The 18204-nt window shown below is 42.9% G+C and overlaps 1 protein-coding gene across 1 annotated transcript in view; it reads right to left on the bottom strand.

Moving 5' to 3' along the window:
• Positions 1-9985, bottom strand: part of LOC142814339 (uncharacterized) — a 104802-nt gene extending 94817 nt beyond the window's left edge. Inside the window, exons 1-7 of the mRNA XM_075893023.1 lie at positions 9889-9985; positions 8754-8907; positions 7872-7994; positions 6762-6934; positions 5862-6021; positions 2596-2745; positions 1103-1233 (exon numbers count right to left, since the gene is read on the bottom strand). Coding sequence (XP_075749138.1) covers positions 1103-1233; positions 2596-2745; positions 5862-6021; positions 6762-6934; positions 7872-7994; positions 8754-8907; positions 9889-9970 — 973 coding nt within the window. The 5' untranslated portion in view covers positions 9971-9985. The remainder of the gene's footprint in view (positions 1-1102; positions 1234-2595; positions 2746-5861; positions 6022-6761; positions 6935-7871; positions 7995-8753; positions 8908-9888) is intronic.
• Positions 9986-18204: the final 8219 nt, after the last annotated feature.

Genomic DNA, 18204 nt, shown 5'->3' with positions numbered 1-18204 from the left:
ACCAAATCAAGACGCGCGTCTAATGAATATGCTAAGTTTGGGGCTATCCGCTGCGTTCGGCAATATCAATGAAGCTTTTGCTTCACTCAAGCTCGATGGCGCCCAGCCCAGTATTTCGCAAAACTGTCAAAAATACCCTTAAATTAGCGAGTCTTATTGGGAGGACACGAAATTTTTTATGACCTCGAGTGGGAGCGCGCCAGCAGGGCTTTATTAAACAAGCACAAGATATCTCTCGCAGACAGGACACACGCACGGGGCCTTTTTCACTACCCCTACTACACATTTAATTTCTCTCAACATAATGCGAAGCAATGACGGCATCGAACATCCCATAATGGCGCCTGTAATCATGACAAATGTTGATACGCCGACTAAATTTACCTGGCGAATACTCGTCAAAGTATTATTGAAGCGAAAGCCCTATAGATGTTTCGTTGAGCGCGAAAGTTGACCGTCGGCATCAACCCTCCAACAAGAGTTGTGCAAAAAAATAATCATTACGTGATTACGTCACAATATGACGTCATCATAACATCACAGATCACCATAATTTACGATGTCACCACGAAGTAACTATGACATCACATGCCGACATCATGACGGGACATCAATGCATCCATGAAGGCAGGATGATCGTGGTGGCAGTGTAAAGGCATTTTACGGGCAAAATGCTTTCTGAGGAAACCGAGAGATCATCAGAACATCCACTCAGTAGAAAAAGATACACTTCTTATATCCGAGTCGTCTGAGGCGAATGCCTAAGGGGCTCTGTGAGGTTTTAACGTGAAGGCTTGTGCTAGCTGATATCGACAGCGTGAGAAATGGACGAAGAACGAGGACACAGAGAAGAGCTGTCATACACACAACGCTATTCTGTGTGTCCTTTCTTCGTCCTTCATCTATTCTTCGCGCTCTCAAGTATACCTTGCGTGAAGGCAATCTATATTGTCTGCGGATAAGAATATATGTGCGTCATCACCGAGCTACACACTCGGATTACACTGAACCACAGCGAAATTTGCTATAATTTAATAGAAACCACACTTTTGCTTCGTTGAGGATTAAACTTCGTTATCCTCTGACTCCGAAGATTCCTTACGTGTTTCGTTCCGCTTTTGCTCGATGTATGTCTCTAAAAAGTTCGGTGGGCTCTCGATGTGCCACTCCTTTGGTTTGGACGTGTCCGGCTCTTCATCGACGCAAGGGTTCTTTAGTAAAAAAAGGCGCCAGCTGAACAGAAAAAAAAAATGTCGCTTAGTGTTGCTTGAGGCAATGGGTTAGAGCATCAAGGCGGCTGAGTTGATGCAAGACTCCGCTCAGCTCATCGACGAGGTTTTTGTCAGTAGCAGCATATATTTTGTTATTATATACATGACCATGTTGAAAGATCTGCATGCAATCTTTGAACAATATTATTAGGATTGTGCTACTATTATTTTATTGTTAGTCGTAGGTTCGCGAGAGTAGCAAGCGCAGACGGCGTTTTTACGGACAAAATCATTAAACAATATAAAAATTTTAATACCGCTCCATTTTTCAGTTCTGTTGTTATATTCATTGCGAATAATTATTATGAAATACCTTATTTCATCGCTACGCTAGAGTAGTTACGATATTTTAAGAAATAAAACAGAATTTAAAGTGTTTACAAGAATACAACATGTTTCGACAATCTACCAATCTTACGAGAACACACACTGCGGCTACGTAAGACTTCAAGGGGTTCAACCTGATGTCCGAACGATGTTAAACTGATAATCGACCGTATAATTCTAACCCAAAATGACCAAAGTAGTATTACTTTCTATAGTTACTTCATATTTTACTGAGTATGCCTTGATCATTATAATGTAACAAACTTGCATAAATTGAGTAAATAAGTGCATAGATTAAAGAGCTGACACCATACGCGTTCCCACAAAAGAGGGAAGAGGAGGCTAGTCGGTTTCAATCTTCCACTCATTCGGTCCTGTCGAATAGTTTATTTTAAGCGTAAAATTAAGGGTGCGCTGGCTTCGGAGAATGAAGAACGCTGAGGACTCGTCACATTGCATTAAACAGCTCTCTACTTTGCACCTTGACCACCAGAAGACCGGAGATTAGTCCCTGCGTTGTCGCAAACTTTGAAGAAAGCAACACTGCTTTTTCGCAGCTGTGTGTTCGCACCCAGTGGTCATCTAGTGTGCATCTTTCTCTGTCCTTGTTTTGCTGTGTGCAGCATTACGTAGTTAGGTAAATAACAACTAGTTCAAGTTTCAGCGTTTCTTTTATCTCCGCCCCCGCTATCACTGCGCTAAGTGAAAAGGGGCACGCGCTGCTGTAAAACGTACCCCCTTCCAATGGCGTAGCCAGATTGTGCAACACCGATCTTGTGTCCCCCTACCCCACCCTGAATTTTTTCGCCATCGCATATGGAGCACAAAGAGGTCGTAGGCCGCATCTGCTTGCCCAGCCCAGACTCCGATTTAAGGAGCCCTCTCTTCCAGTTCTCACTAAAAACATTCTGCCTACGCCCATGTCTCTCCACGCTCTACAGTAGAAAACACTGGGGATGCCTATGAGGGTCACAAAAGAAACACAGAGGGCACTTACTAGTTGTGTTCTGTGCACTCGCTCGGATAGCCATACTCGAAGCACTTCGTTTTTAGCACGTCGAAAAACAAGACTCCTACCGTCACTGACGCCAGGCTGCTCACGTTTTGCAGGCAGTTGAAAAACTGCTTGTCGTAAGTGCACTCGGTCCTGAAATGGTCATTAAAATGTATATTGTATTTGCCGTAATACTCAACACGAACAGCGCACAAAAAAAGAGCAAAAAACACACGCAAGTGCACGACACAAGTGCTTTGTAAGAACTGAAAATTCAATGGAAAAAACGTGTCATATATATGTAAACATGAAGGCATAAAAAAACATTTACACCCTCCACCAAGCACGTGATCAAGAATGCTGTAGATATGAAATCTCAGCATCTGTGAGAGCGACTTAAGGCTGGCTCACGCGCCTGTTTCCTGCTTTAATGATTTCAAACGCTTCAGCAACTACTGTGCCTCATCAACACAGCGGTCTTGTTAAACTCAGCTGCGCAGCCGCACTGTCGGCAATGGAAGGCAAGATACGTAGATATGTTTATTTTCTACGCACTACATAAGCTTCAATCATTTTTAAACAGGTTCACAAAAGCAAAGAATATTCGTTAGTTGATGTTTTAGCGAAGTTGCGACTTTATAGCGCGTGAGTCCTGTTTGCTTTGAAACTTCAAAAGTGAAAAAGTGCTCCTGGATGGAGAGAAGTGGGAGTTGGTTCTTGTCATATTACATTGCTGCATGTTCGAAGCACCACGCCCGTATACATTGTGAACAGCTGTTCATTGAAAATGAAAACCGCACCCTTTCCCATACTGATTTATTTCATGTTTTCATGTATATATTTCATTATTTACTAAATTTTAATTCGTCTCAGAGGAAAAGCAGCTCACGTTCAGGGAAAGGCTTTCTCGTGAGCGTCAGAGCTGTTTTCACAACTGTCTACCTTCCTAAAGCTCCACGCAAATGCTTTCTAAGCTGCTTTATGTCATTTTATAGCGTTTTTATCGGGTACATTAAGTCACATATATTCTAAGCTATATTAAAGTAGAGTCAGATTTTTCTATTAGGGTCGTGAAAATCTTGAGAGTAGCACGTTGTATATACACCATTGGAGGAGCGGACGAAGAACAATTGTGAAATATCCATGTATTTGACGTCATTCTGGCGTAAAAAGGCGCTGCACTAAAATTCTACGGATAAACTCACCCGGCTGTTCGCTCATTCAGTTCATAGATGAAGTTATGTGGTCCAGACATTGTGTTGTGTTCCTTGGAAGTGACGTGTTAAGCCAAAAAAAGTTATTCTTAGTTACTTTGTAGTGAAGCCTTGAAACAGTGGATCGTCCTCTCCAGCACCTTCTAGTGGGTCGCGCACTTCGTAGGAAAAAGAGCAGCTCGTGCACGAAGTATGTCCCCGCCTTGACTGTCACTCGGCTGTTGACCGAATCCCGGCTGCGGCGGTTGCATTTTCGATGGAGGCGAAAATGCTGTAGGCCCGTGTACTGAGATTTGGTTGCACCTTTAAAAACCCGAGGTGGGGAAAATTTCTGCAGCCCTGCACTACGGAGTCTCTCATAATCGCAAGGTGGTTTTGGGACCTTAACCTCCACATATCAATCAATCAACCAACCAATCAATTAATCAATCAAAAAAATGCCAGGCCCACGCGGAAGGCGCAGCACAGTCACAGTGCAAGCTAGAAGAGCGATATCCTATAGTCTTTTCTAAATACTCATTCGGGTAACTGCTGCATGCACATTTCTTTGATGCGCACAACGGCACTAATAATAAAAATGTTAGGGTAGTAGGCTGGCATTCGCTGTACTATTTTTTGTCAATCTTTTGAGAAGCGTGGTATCCGCGAAACTATAACGATGAATTTTGTCCCAATTGTTCATGCAATGATTGGCGACGATGAGTAATCATGCCTGAAGGGGGTATGCGCCACAGTTAATTGCTGAACAAAAACAAGGTTTTGTAATGGGTTGGAGCATTGGACGACCCACTCGTTACGCTATTCGTATTTTGCGACAACTGCTCGTCGTTTCGTTGTTTTAAAACGCTTTATAAGTCGTAATAACATGATCGCTTTCTCAAAATCAAGCCTTCCCAAAGCAAGTTTGCCAACAAGTTACAAGCATCGGCGTGGCTCAGTGGTAGAATACTGGGCTGACACCTAGCGGACCCGGGTACTTTCTCCCCTGTGTCATTGGTACTAGGTCTTTTTGCTAAATTCGTGCGATGTGGTTACGGACACCGGTGGCGGCGGACAACTATGGAGGTGCGCAAAACCCGAGTTGTGATTTCATAACAGCTTTCGCTGTAATATATCTATCTATCTAGCCGTGTACGTCTGGATGCTCTCGTGATCAACCCCTTAACTAGCGGGAACCAAATTTAGTAAGGGAGGGTAAGATGGTTTGACGAATATGACGCGCTGGCCAAGACATGAATATTGGCACAATCCCGTCGCGCACCTCGTCAGACACTTCCCGCCAGACAGCAGCACATACCCGCGGGGGCGTATGTGCCTCTGGTATGAGGGTACGTGCCACAGGTGACTGACGATTCGCGTCTACCCAGGAACGACAAAACCACACATAAGAAACTTTAACGTGTGAGTCCTAATAAAAACCTGACGTCGGCAGCGTTAACACGATGAATCCAAAGAGTAAATGTCAGGGTATCAGCAGGAATCGAACCTCAGATTTCTGCGTGGCAATCAAGCAATTTGCCTCAAAGCCACGCCAGGTCTCGGAACTACTTTTCAAATAAACCTTGATGTTAGTGAAACGTCAGTTATCGTTACAGCGCTGACTATACAATTTTATAAACATGACATATGTACTGCTGTGATAGAACCGTCACGTCGGGTTAACGTGAATTGTAGTTAGGTGCTGTGCGCTGAAGTTGATTTACGTAGCAGTGTCCAGGGCTACCATCCTCGCGAGCACCAGCACTTCAGATCAGCTTATCGCTTCTGGTGTTGCTAATACTCATGTTCCTGTTGGCATTGTTACGCAAGTGCAAACAACTGGTTATATAAACATCTGAAACTGCTCAACATATATCTGCGTTTTCAGCATTTGTACATATATTTAGCGTCATTTCATAACGTGTCACCCATTAAGAAGATTACAACACGGTTACTTTCACTCCGCATGCTTCGCATAACGTCCATTTCCAAGGCACGTGGGATCTGCCAAATGTTTTTCTGTTTCTTTTTCTTTCATTGTAAAACGAACAGTATCGGTCTAATGAGCTGACTCACATTGTGTAGGGTAAGTAATTCGTTATGTTGTGCTTCGTCCCGAATGCCGGTATGTTGTCTGGAGAGTGGTCGTGCTCCCGGCAGCACCTGTCGGTGTCACTGGCCTTTCCCAAATCATCGTAATTTTTCGCCACGTCACCAGCACCACACCACTTCGTTCCTGTGTATTCAGAATTCATGTTTATTCACAGTAAATTCCTGTTTATTTCTGCAGAAACCGTTAACATCACAGTATGCTACATATACGACAGAAGAATAAAAGAAAGTTTCTTTTTGACGTTCTCAGAAAAATCTGTCTTGGATCTGTCTTGCAGGTCAATTTATCTAGAAGAATTAAATTTTTAGCAGAAAACTGTTTGTAAAGTGTACAACCTGGGAGTACCATGTACACCTACTTCATCTTTGAAATTCTAAAGAACACCAGGTGGTCGAAATTTCAAGAGCCCTTCACTGCGGCACCTCTCATAATCGTATACTAGCTTTGGGACGTTAAGCCCCACAAATCAATCAATAAATCATTCATGAAATTATCGCTTATATCTGGGAACATCGTAAAGATCCCCCCCCCCCCTCACCAAGAACGAGCAGTAACACAGTACGTGTTAGTATTAATTAGCGGAAGCACAAATGTAAATTGTGGTGCCATTCTTTCAAACTTTGCAAGTGAATATTGACCTCTTCCTTACATTTCAGAGTAATCTGTGGCACTGACGTATAGCAGCACGAGGTAATAATCGTTGAGTTACCATAGGAGTTAAAAAGTACCAAATATACACCTCATATTAAGAAAAGAAGTTGTCCGAGCATGCCAGCTGGTTTTGAGGAAACTTATACTTTTTACCACGTTCTATGCATGCAGGCTGATAAGCAGTAGTGGTTATTTCTGCAAGCAATACACACCTGGGAAGATGACAAGGCTTTGAAATGCATCACCCAGACTATCTAAAAGAGAAGACCCTTCCTGTGATGTGTCCCTGTCCGCGCACTTGTCGATGAACTGGTTCATTTCTTCAACTGATACGTCTGTAACATACTCAGATGGAATATACTTCAGGACATTTTCAATTAGTTCCCTGTAAAAGGGGGTAAAAATGTGCTAAGAACATTTTCATAGTAACACTATTATAATAATATTCTAATATAACTTTTTATAAAATAACTCGTGTTATTTAAATTTTTGTTTGGTACCTATAGCATAGATGTTCACATAAAATTCTTTAGAGAAAGAACCCAACTATCGTGTTTTCATTTACGTCCACGCAAAACATTTCTAAAAACCTAAGGTGTGAGAATGCCAGAATACTGCGAATGTCGTGCCAAGTAATGCGTTCTCTGATACAGTTTTTTAATCGAATAGACACCCGAAAATATGAGTGTTTTCCTAATAGTAGACGAAAATTTCAGAATATCAACTGCACCTCCTCCTCTCGTATAAGAAAACACAAACCTTGTGCAAAAGCATGATGGATTTAATGCCTGCGAGAATCACATTGCAACAACAACAAAAAAATGACAGCCTACTAACTTTCTCCTGATGTTTCACTCTGTGTTTGTGCTAAATTCACGAATACTGAAATGTCAGCCCCATCGTGTAATACTGTAAAAATTGGCTGTTCAATATTCTAAAAGTGTCTCATATGCGCTTTCGGTTCATGTTGAGTTTAGCCACAAAACTCACTAACGGCGCAAATCTGCATTGAAAGCTGGTTGTTACCCCGCATATCGACGAGAGAGAGGTCTTCTGCATTCTTACGCTGGTAATGCCGAAGTGAATTATTGATCACAGTTTCGTTCTGTTATAGCGGTCTTACTGTAGACAGATTGAGGCTCATATTACCTCACCTACTTGATGTCTATAAATTCTGATTGCTAATATGAATGTGAACAATCTGTTGATTTGTATCTAGAGAAAGACAGAACAGTAGAGCACAACAAAAATGTTACAGAATTTTCTCATTTTTTTCTTTTCTTAATGCTTCAAAAATCAATTGTGCCTTCTAAGTTACTCACTTGCTACCGATGAGATTACAGCTGACGAAGTCGGTAGTGTTGGTGTCTTCGAGTATCTCCGCTAGGCGGTGACCACCCAAGTTCACGTCGGTGACAATGCGACGTCGTACCGAGGACTGAAAGCTGAACAATACTCGTCAGTACAGGAACACAAGCATACTAGCACAGGAAGCATACTAGTATATGAGCATACAAACATTGGCATGCCATCTAAACTCTAATGCAAGATCAACATCTCCAAGTTTTATTCAAGCCGGGATTTCCGTCATCACCCTAAACCTCTTCAAGAAACTGGAGTATCTTATCTATAGCGATGTGGGCTCCGAGGAAATGTTCTAATTTTTAATATTTTTCAAAAAAAAATTCATGGATTTTTGTAAATTTGTAAAACATTTCTCACCGCCTACAAAATGAACGTACACTTGCCTGATATCCTGGATTAAAAAGGCAGAAACGTTTACTGATCAACTTAGTATTAAAGAAAGCGAAAAAAAAAGTTAGGGCCACTACGCAGTACATGCCAATATTTCGATTATAGTTTTTATATTAGTTTAGGTATGCCCACACGCCCTTTTTCAACCTCACTTGTCTTTACTTAACTGTTTCTCGTTAGCTGACCGCGTCCCCAGTGACGTACAATCGGTGCAAAGTACTTCACTTGATAGCACAAGGTCCGTATCATAACATCCCAGTTGTTTTTCAATGTGTCTCTTTTTTTAATCTGGCTCAATAAAAACATCCTCGCCTCGATCATGGCCTCTTTCAGGCCATGATCGACTCAAAGGAGGGCACATGTTTTATTCACCACATGCTCTTCGTCTCAATCAAAATATTACGAAATCAATTATGTTGCAGTGTTGGAACACTGCCTTTAATACTTACGACTTTTTAGGGGAAGTTACATTGAACAGGTTCAGCACTCTTTTCACCGGTTCGTCGGAGCGTTTTGAAATGCCATCTGCGACGCATTCTTTTATTCCAAGACCGCAATAGAAAACACAAAAGAGCAGAACTGATATAGAATTTGCTTTCATAGCTGAAACGAAATGAGCATACGTGCGCTAATTATTAAAGTGGTAAAAATACGCAACAGGGGAAAAGCGTCAACACATTTATGAGAAGCACGTTTGACACAGTAGCCTAGAAAGATGAGAGTGCAGTGACAGAAAATCTGAACTTCAGAACTTTCTTTATGTGATTTCATTTTCGCTTCTCCATACTTATGCCTTCCAAATGTTATCATAACTTCAAGCAGTTCATGAATAGCATAAGCACTACCTCCACAAATGGAGGCATGAAACGGTTCCTTTTTACCTGCGCGAATCGTAGGTGGCTGTTTGGAATATTGCATCGGACACCGCACTTCAATAGAACCACATTTGGAACTGCTTGAGTTTCATCTGTTTCAATTACAATTACAAACTTAGACATATCTGAAAAAGTTTTAACATACAGAAGTTATTGTGTCAGTCTAGCCAGTGTTGAGCAGCGAAAAAAAAAACGACAGAAGCACGTACTTTGCATCTGATAAGTTAAATGCAAATTTGAGGTAAATTTACACATGGATGCGATCACTTGCATCAATGCGTCACTTTTGCAAGGGAATTTCATTTAATTTCAGGTATTATGGTCAAATTTGTACAAAGTTCGTATTTTGGGAAAAACTCCTCCAACACTACGAATTGTTGACGTAAATTTTACAAAATGATTTTGAAAACAAGGAGAGTTTTGCTTAACATTTATTCACTGATATGCATAATTTATATGCATATTTACTTCTCGTGCAATGTGCTCTCATTCAATCTACTCACGTGAAATATAATCGCGTAGATGATGTCTCTTTCCAGTCGTCATAGAGCTTCAGCTCAATTTCTTCACTTAATTTCTTCACTGTTTTTGTTCAGTTGTTTATTTTTGTCTATAAACAACTTTAAACAACAAAAACGCATAAAAATTTCAAGTTGGTGTTTGCACAATCTTTCTAAAGTTAAAATCAGTGTACATATAGCTCACCTACCTGGCGGCGGCTTTACGCTAGCATCAGTTTCGTGCAGCCAATGCAGCTGCGACTGCTTGAACAGAAACCTATTCACCCACATATATTGCCTTTGAACAAACGAAAAAAATTACAAAAGTGGTGAGCTTCGGAGCTCCCCGGATGCCACGTGCTTGCGTGGACATTTTCTTCTTTCTCTCGTTCTTCGTTATAAAACGCCGGAAGCGTCTGCCGGCCTCTCATATGCCATACGTTCCAGGAAAAATAAACGTCACGTAATGAAATGATATTTATTCTCTCGTGCAGTACACGTGTGGCAGAAGGCGTTCTCCAAGGTACGCCGGCGCCCGCACAACGATTACACAAACACCGCCACCTATAGGATTGCACAAGTAAGGATCCGGGGATACGTCGCAGCATGAAGTCATATGAGCTCGACGTACCATTCTACGAGCCTGTGTGGATCCTTATCGCAACAGCTATGTGGTCTGCTTGTTAATAAATTAGAGTGTAGTGCGCTCCACTTCGAGCAGCTGTAGAAAACCTAACCTGCCGACATAGTCTGCAACACCTGTTCTGATCGCTTTTCAATAAAACGCAATAACTTCAAACAAAAATGAAGGCAATGGCCAAAAATATCCGTCTCTTATGATTGGCATGTTCAAATCATCAGTCCGAATTCTGTGTCGTAGCCAGAAATTTTTTTTCTGGGACTGTGAGAGAGGCGTTCACCATGCTAGATGTATGTTCGTGCATTTCTATATGTGTGTGCACGTAATTTTCGGTGGCTTTGAGTGAGTTGGAATCCTTCGGCCTCCCTCCTACTCCTGGTTAGCCAATCTTTGAAGCATGCATATTTTGAGGACAACTTGGCAACAATTTGAGTGCCGGTTATACAGTGACTATCGAGACTATACGGTTGATGTACTTGTGGCTTCAAACCACCAGAAAATAGTTCTTGTCTGAAAACAAACAAATAAAAAATGGCAGCATATCCACGGAGTGAATGGTGGAGAGTGGGGCGAAGCATTCGTCCGTCCATGCGTCCGTCTGTGTGACCGTCCAGGCGTCTGTTTGTGCGCCCGTCCCTGCGTTCTTTCATGCATCCGCCCCTGCGTCCGTTCATGCGTCCATCCATGCATCTGTTTGTGTGTCCGTTCGTTCATCTATTCAACACTCCAAGTCCCACCATCTCGCATCTTTTTATCATATATTCCCCATATAGAAGCACCGCCATCCAGCGGACATTCCAAGGACTAAACGAGAGGTGGCACACGCACACTTTCTTACGGCCTGCGCTTTGGGTCCACTTCCCACCTTTAACCACCTCGAGTTCATGGTATATTCTAGTTCACTGTATTCATGGCACTGCGACCAAACGCTCGCTAAACCTTTCGAAAACCAAGGAGGTTACGCCCAGCGAGTATAACGTAGCAACCTTTCCCTGTCAGATAGGGCTCAATTTACATGCCAATGGCTGCTAATGAGAAATGAGAGACAGGAGAATTCGGCTTTTACTTTCTTACGGCTTGCGCTTCGTATCTACTTCTCATTTTTAACCACCTTGAGTTCATTCATGGTATATACAAGTTCATTGTATTCATGGCACTGCGGCTCAACGCTCGCTAAACCTTTCTAAAGCTAAGGAGGTTACACCCAGCGAGTATAATGTAGCATCCCTTTCTTGTCCGATAGTGCTCAATGTACATGCCAATGGCTGCTAATGGGGATCGCAGCGTGCGCGTTGACTAAAAGCCGAATGCTCATGTCTCTCATTCCCCATTAGCAGCCATTGGCATGTACATTGAGCACTATTTTTTATTGTTAAACAACGCACAGAAGAAATCTCTCACTGGCACCACCTTGGAGGTCAAGTGTTATACCTATTTCGGATATGTGCCACTGGTGGTTACATACGAGGGACGCCCAAGCCACGCCATAAGGAGCTTCGCCCCTTAAAAAAGCTAGAAACCAACTGCCTGGACAAATATGACTTTCTATCTTAATATGTTTGTTTCCTTCCTATAGGTAATGGAACTAATGTGAGTTACTTTGGCATGAACTTGTGTGTTTAGAAAAAGGTGTTAACGATTTAAAGTACGCGGTACCAAACTATGGGAGAGCATAAAGCTGTCCCGTGGGCTTCACACTTGATAAAGCCGTGGTGACAAAAATTACGCCTTGAACGAGCTCGAAACACCTGAAGCGATAACTGTTCGTGATACCTGACGGCAGCTGAATAGAAGTCGATGCAGCGATATGAACCCGTAATTCACTTGAAGTTGAACAACGTTTTCGCCCTCACACGTTGGCCGGGCTTGCCGAGCGTACCAGACGTGGTGTTTAAACAAGCAATAATAACTGATAAGAGTGCTGAAAAGGTTAGTCAGCCAATGTTTTTTTGTGATAAACGCTTTAGCAGTATTCATTCAGTGACCACCTTAAACAAATGTTCTCAACGAAGGGCAACACATCGAATGTGCTCTTAAGGCGCGTGACTCGAGTTTCAATATGATGAGCAGACTGGCTGAACTAACAGTGGTTTTTCCGCAGAAAGAACTGAGAACTAATCATTTTTACTATGTCTTGTGCAAATCTGGCCAACCATAAAAAACGTTTAAACTTCAAAAGGGTTTCTTCGCTAGGCTCACGAAAGTAGGCACCCAGTGTGCGTTCGCAAAAGCCATACCCGGAAAGCAAGTGACTGCCCCCACCGAAACTGACGCCGATGTCTTCGACAACTTCAGCAGCCACCAGCAGCTGCGGCCGCACTTCTTGCCTAGGCAGCCGAAGGCGTGTAGCCAGGTGGCTCACTTGAGAGTGAAATCTTCGCAGCATAATAGGAAGCACCGAGTGGAGGAGCAGAACCCAAGTGCGAAGCAATAGGCGACGCACTGCGTGAATGCGCCGACTTCTGCAACACGTAGCCATTCACGTAGCGATTCAAAAAATGGGAGCACCCTTATCCCTGATTCAGCTAGCATTCAACGTCTTTTGAGGCAAGGTCGCCGCAGCCTCAAATTGAAGAGGAGGTGCAATTTTTTTTCTGTAACCTGATCTTTGTTTTAGCAATGCAATAAGCCAGCTGGAAAAACAATTTATGCATCATCATACGCATTTGCATCCGGGCATCGCCGTTCCTATCAACAACGAAGTGAAGACACCTTGTCAATTTTTGGCAGCACATCTGAGCCTGATGCTCTACAACGACGCAAGTTGTAGTTTTCATACAAATTACATTGTATAACATAAGAAAGTGCATTTTGAAATGGGCAACAAGAAAACGAGGAAGCTAGAATATGTAACTGTACTCCACACAGTACCTTCTCACATTTAGTGAAGCCATAGCGCTGATATGACAGGGTCCACAGAAATAGTACTGGACTGTGGTTCTACGGTCCCTTTATTTTAAGCGCAATGGCTTCATTGAACGTGTCAAACGAACTTGCCCAAACGTCTGTTCCTTTGCTTTCTCGCAACCAACTTCTTGTGATTTCTCACAAACAACTGTCAGTTCTTGGCAAGTCGAGAATATACAAATCACAGTAAATGTAGACACATTATGAATGAGAACTAACAATAAAAGAACGCACCCTATTCAAAGCATGACCAAGTACCATGTGCCCTCGCAGTGTGCGTTCTTTTCAATAACGTTAGTTCTGAGAAAGCACTGTATGGTTTGTAGTAGGTCTTCTAGTGTCCTCGTTTTCTTGGTGCCCATTTCAAAGTGCGTAACTATTTCCAACTTGCCTAACAGTCATTTCTTGGCAAGTCGAGAATATACGAATCACAGTAAATGCAGATACAATACTAATGAGAACTAACAATGATGCCAAAAAAAGTATAGCGGATGATATTGGTAGTTCTAATGTAAATGTGAAGAAAAAAAGCAGACGAAAAAAAAACTGTCCGCTGGAAGGTACAGAACCTGTGGATTTCGAAAAGCGCGTTCGGCGGCAAGTTATCTTTTGCACTTTTCTTTCACATTTATATTGCACTTAATACTAATAACGTGTACGCTATACTCTCCTTAGCATCATTGTCTGCTCGTTCGCATTAGTGTTGTGTCTAACAAAGCAAAAAAACAAGATTCATACATCTCCACGGAGTTAATCACGATGGTTCGGCGAATCTAGATCCTAAGGTCTATAATATCAACGTTGATGTTACCAATTAGTATAAAGGTTTTGTGCTTGTAGGCGTTTTATGTTGCATTGTCCCAAATATTATTGACAGTAGTGTACCTTTTAACATTTCAGATGCGAAGCGTCTTAGGGTCGAGCTCAATGCGGTGTGCGGCGTGACCAGCCTTACAGCACGTGCGCGCCCCTCCTTCCCTTCCTCTTCTACTACGCTCCTCCTTCTCTTCCGAGTTGCCGATGAAGGCAACAAAACGCCTCCTTGGCAATTCCGCATCGGCACCTCCACGAAGCATGTGCATCCCCGTGCCCCTCTCTCTCCTCTTCTGCACTCCCCCTCCTACGCTCGCCGTAAAAACGCGTTCTATGTTTCCGTGAGACAGTGCGTCAGCGTGGTTCGTAGCCGTTGATAGTTGGTCCCTTATCGCGCGGTCTGCATCCACCGCGCAGCTTCGCATCGCGCTATGGTCCCCTTGAGCGGGCATGGTGTAATATTTCTCTCACATGTTATCTGAGTCTTGCTCCACATACCCTAAATTGAGTGACATAAAGTGTCTTAAAGTGACAAAAACGGTCAATGACAAAGCTAGGTCCAAAGGTCCATAACGCCTACGTTAAAGTCGCCTAATGGTATAAAGGGTTCGTGCTTGTAGGTGTTGTCCTGTCTAAATTATGATCGATATTAGTATACTGTAACCCTTTTTTGTGTCTCACATATGTTTCAATTAAAACAGTGCGCACGGACGCCAAATGAATGAAAAAGCGTCGACCTTAAGGTGTTTGGCTCCTAATACGAACCCTTAAACTTCCAGTTTTTTTCTCTTCAGTAAATTTAGATAGGAGTCCATAGAGTGCATGCTTTGTCACGTTTGCAAATAAGCTCGAAACCCAAAGGTTGGAAGCATTCTTGGCCTTTTTGTACGCCAAGTTCGAATATATATAAATAAAAAAAGTTGAGTGTACACACCTGAAAGAAGTGACAATTGGGGCGAATTCGGGAACTTACGTTGTCTGTGTTGTCTGTGCACAATTTCGCGCTAATATATATATATATATATATATATATATATATATATATATATATATATATATATATATATATATATATAAGGGAAAGAAGTGTATACCTAAGGGCTCGTTTTTCCGTGTTTTTAACACAATAATAATGAGATATAACAGACAGTAATGCTGTCTGTTATATCTCATATATATATATATATATATATATATATATATATATATATATATATATATATATATATATCCGCTGAAATACCACCTCTCTTGATTCGACAACTTAAGAAAGCAAGTCTGTCAAATTGTCTGTTCTTGGGATTGGAAAACTGCGGATGAAACCACCTTTAGAGCACATGAACAAAGTCATAATTGTCATTGCGGCGTTTTTTGAGATAATCGTGTATTTCAAGTGTTGTCTATCTGCATTTTATTTATTGCTGCACTAGTCTGACTCATTACCTGCAAACCATGGCCAACCCTGGTATAAATGTATCTTTTTTTTTTTTTACTGTAAGCGGTCTGCCAAGCAAATACTATTACAGAAAAAGGAACTATGACGCAGGTTCACATGTTACGTTACCCTCCATTCCGCTCTTTCCCCAACCCTCTTTTAGCCATCCCCTTAAGTATACCAGGCTGCCCAGGTTACTAATGACAAATTACACTAAATCTAACAAACTATCCCGAGATGAAGTCATTGCTTAATAAATACCTAAAATTATTATGGGGTGCAACTCCATCACCATGGAGCAGACACAGCTGTGTCTTTCACGGCGGCGTTGATGAATGAACTTTCACTTTAATTACGTGCTGTCGCAAGAGGTACGTAATTGCTGGTGACATATCAGTCTACGCATGCTGTTGAACCAGAAGGGGCCAGCAATTTGTCATCTACCATAGCAGTGCAAGCAATCACGTGTAAGCTTTTAGTTAGCTATGAAGACCAGCTGTATCCATACAGTATGGTTGCAATACCGGCTGTTTGTAGAGGGGGTAAAATGGAGACCCATTCAGTGCAATGTTGTTAACCTAATATGGTTAATAACCATAGTTATATATTGACCATGGTAATGAGTAGGAAGGAAGGATGCAACAAAAGGGAGAAAGCAGGGAGGTTAACCAGAAAGACATCCGGTTGGCTACCCTACACTGGGCGATTAAGGAAGGAGACAAGAAAGATGAGAAAGAGGGAAGAGAAGGAAAAGAAAAAAAAAGAGACTGACAGTAATTTTACTGCAGCGTGTAGAAGTTCCCCGCAAGTCAGAGGCATTCACACAAACCCGTCTTTCTCAAGAAACACAGCAGGGCTATCACTGCCTTGCGGGTTTTCGAGGGATGTGGACGCTGTTGGATCAGCACTTGCACAGAAAGAGGCCGATCATCCAGTCGTCGCATTGCGTTGGCAAGTACTTCTCTGCCTAGATCAAATCGAGGACAGTGGCACATCAACTGTTCGATATTTTCATCGGTGCCGCAAACATCGAATGCCACACTGTCAGTCATTCCGATTAACGTTGTATAAGCTTTCGTGAAAGCAACTCCCAGCCAAAGATAATAGAGAAGCGAAGCTTCACGTCGATGTAGGCTTGGTGGAGGCCGGAGTTGTAGTGAAGAGTCAAGTTCGTGTAGTCTTGTACGTCGTATGCTTGGTGTGTTCCACTCAGTCAGTGTGAGAATGCGGGCCAGTTGACGAATCTGCCTCGCCGCATAAAGCGGAATCGGAACGCTGTTTGCTTCTTCATGTGACTTGCGAGCAGCATGATCTGCAGAATCATTTCCGCTTATACCACAATGCCCAGGTAACCGTTGAAATACAATGTCATGGCCTTTTTGTATTAAGAGGTCGTGAAGTTTCACGGTTTGATAGGTCAACTGGTCGTGGCATCCGCGTCGGAGAACCTACAACAGGCTTTGTAACGCTGGTTTTGAGTCAGAAAACACCGCCCTTTACTTGGTCTTTCTTGAGAATTGATGAGTTCCAGTGCACTACGCAGAGCCTCGAGTTATGCCGTCATGGACGTTGTCGCATGTGAAATCTTAAAACACCGAGTTATCTTTTGTGATGGTATAACCCCTGTTCCACCTAAGGTAGACGGCGTGTTCGAGCCATCCATGTAATTGTGCACGTGGTTACTGTAGTTTTGTTCCAATAGGAATAGACTCAGTTGTTTCAGGGCATGTGTCGGTAAGTCCGATTTTCTCCACATTCCTGGGATCGTTAAGTGAACTCGCGGCCGGCTCAAGCCCCAAGGAGCAAGCAGTGGCTTTGATGCAGGTGCGTATGCGTCAGTAAACGATTAGCGATACTTGCAGACAGTGGCACCGTATGTCGTGCAGGGCCTTTCGGTAGCGAGGCTTGCCAGGTGGTGGGAAGGGGTCCTAGAATGATTCCTGAGGTGCATGCACATTTTCTCGGTAATAAGTAATGGTAAAGGTAATGAGTAAAAACGTAGAGAACACAGGAACTGAATACCTCCGAATTGTTTTTTCACCCCGTGTCTGCGCTGTGTCGCGTTTTGATTTATCGAGTTTCACGAACATCAATAGATATCTTCTGTCTTGCTTTATTTCTTATCTGTAAAATAACTGCAGTGAATGCGATTGTTTCTCTTGACACGTTCCACATGGGTATGCTACGGACAACTCTAGAAGAGCGCCAACAGCGGAAACGTGAGGGAGTTTGCATTCGCCGAGCTGAAGGAGCAGTACGGGGACAAAAACAGGCCCAGGAGGCCGAGTGCTGGAAGCAACTGCGTACCGATGGTCCGGCAGCCTGACAAGCTGCGCTAAATCGTGAACGGGAATGCAAGTACCGGTGGCGAGCAGCATAGAGGTTTCTATAAATACACTAGAGAGAACTCAGGCGCTAGTGTCTATGGAAGTTGCAACGCACGGCGCTTCAGCGAGCATGGTATTAGTGGGTAGTACACGGATTTGTCGAATCTCCGTACTTCTAGCTCCGTTTGGGTTTGCGTGGCTTGAAGCTGCTTTGTCACCAAAGGAAAATCATCCAGAGTCTCCTCTAGTTAATTTTAGCAACCTCTATGGTGAGCAGATCCTGCAAACCATGCCACCGAGTGAGCTCGCGATGTCAAACGCTCGCAAGAACGCAGCGCTGCGTCGTCATGGCCGCAGGAGTGCGTTTTCCGGTGGCACATTGGCTTCGGCTGCAACCTCTGTG

The sequence above is a fragment of the Rhipicephalus microplus genome, chromosome 4 (assembly GCF_043290135.1).
Source record: "Rhipicephalus microplus isolate Deutch F79 chromosome 4, USDA_Rmic, whole genome shotgun sequence".
Lineage (NCBI taxonomy): Eukaryota > Metazoa > Arthropoda > Arachnida > Ixodida > Ixodidae > Rhipicephalus > Rhipicephalus microplus.
The sequence above is the reverse complement of the archived record's forward strand: the minus strand, read 5'-3'. Positions and strand labels throughout refer to the sequence as shown.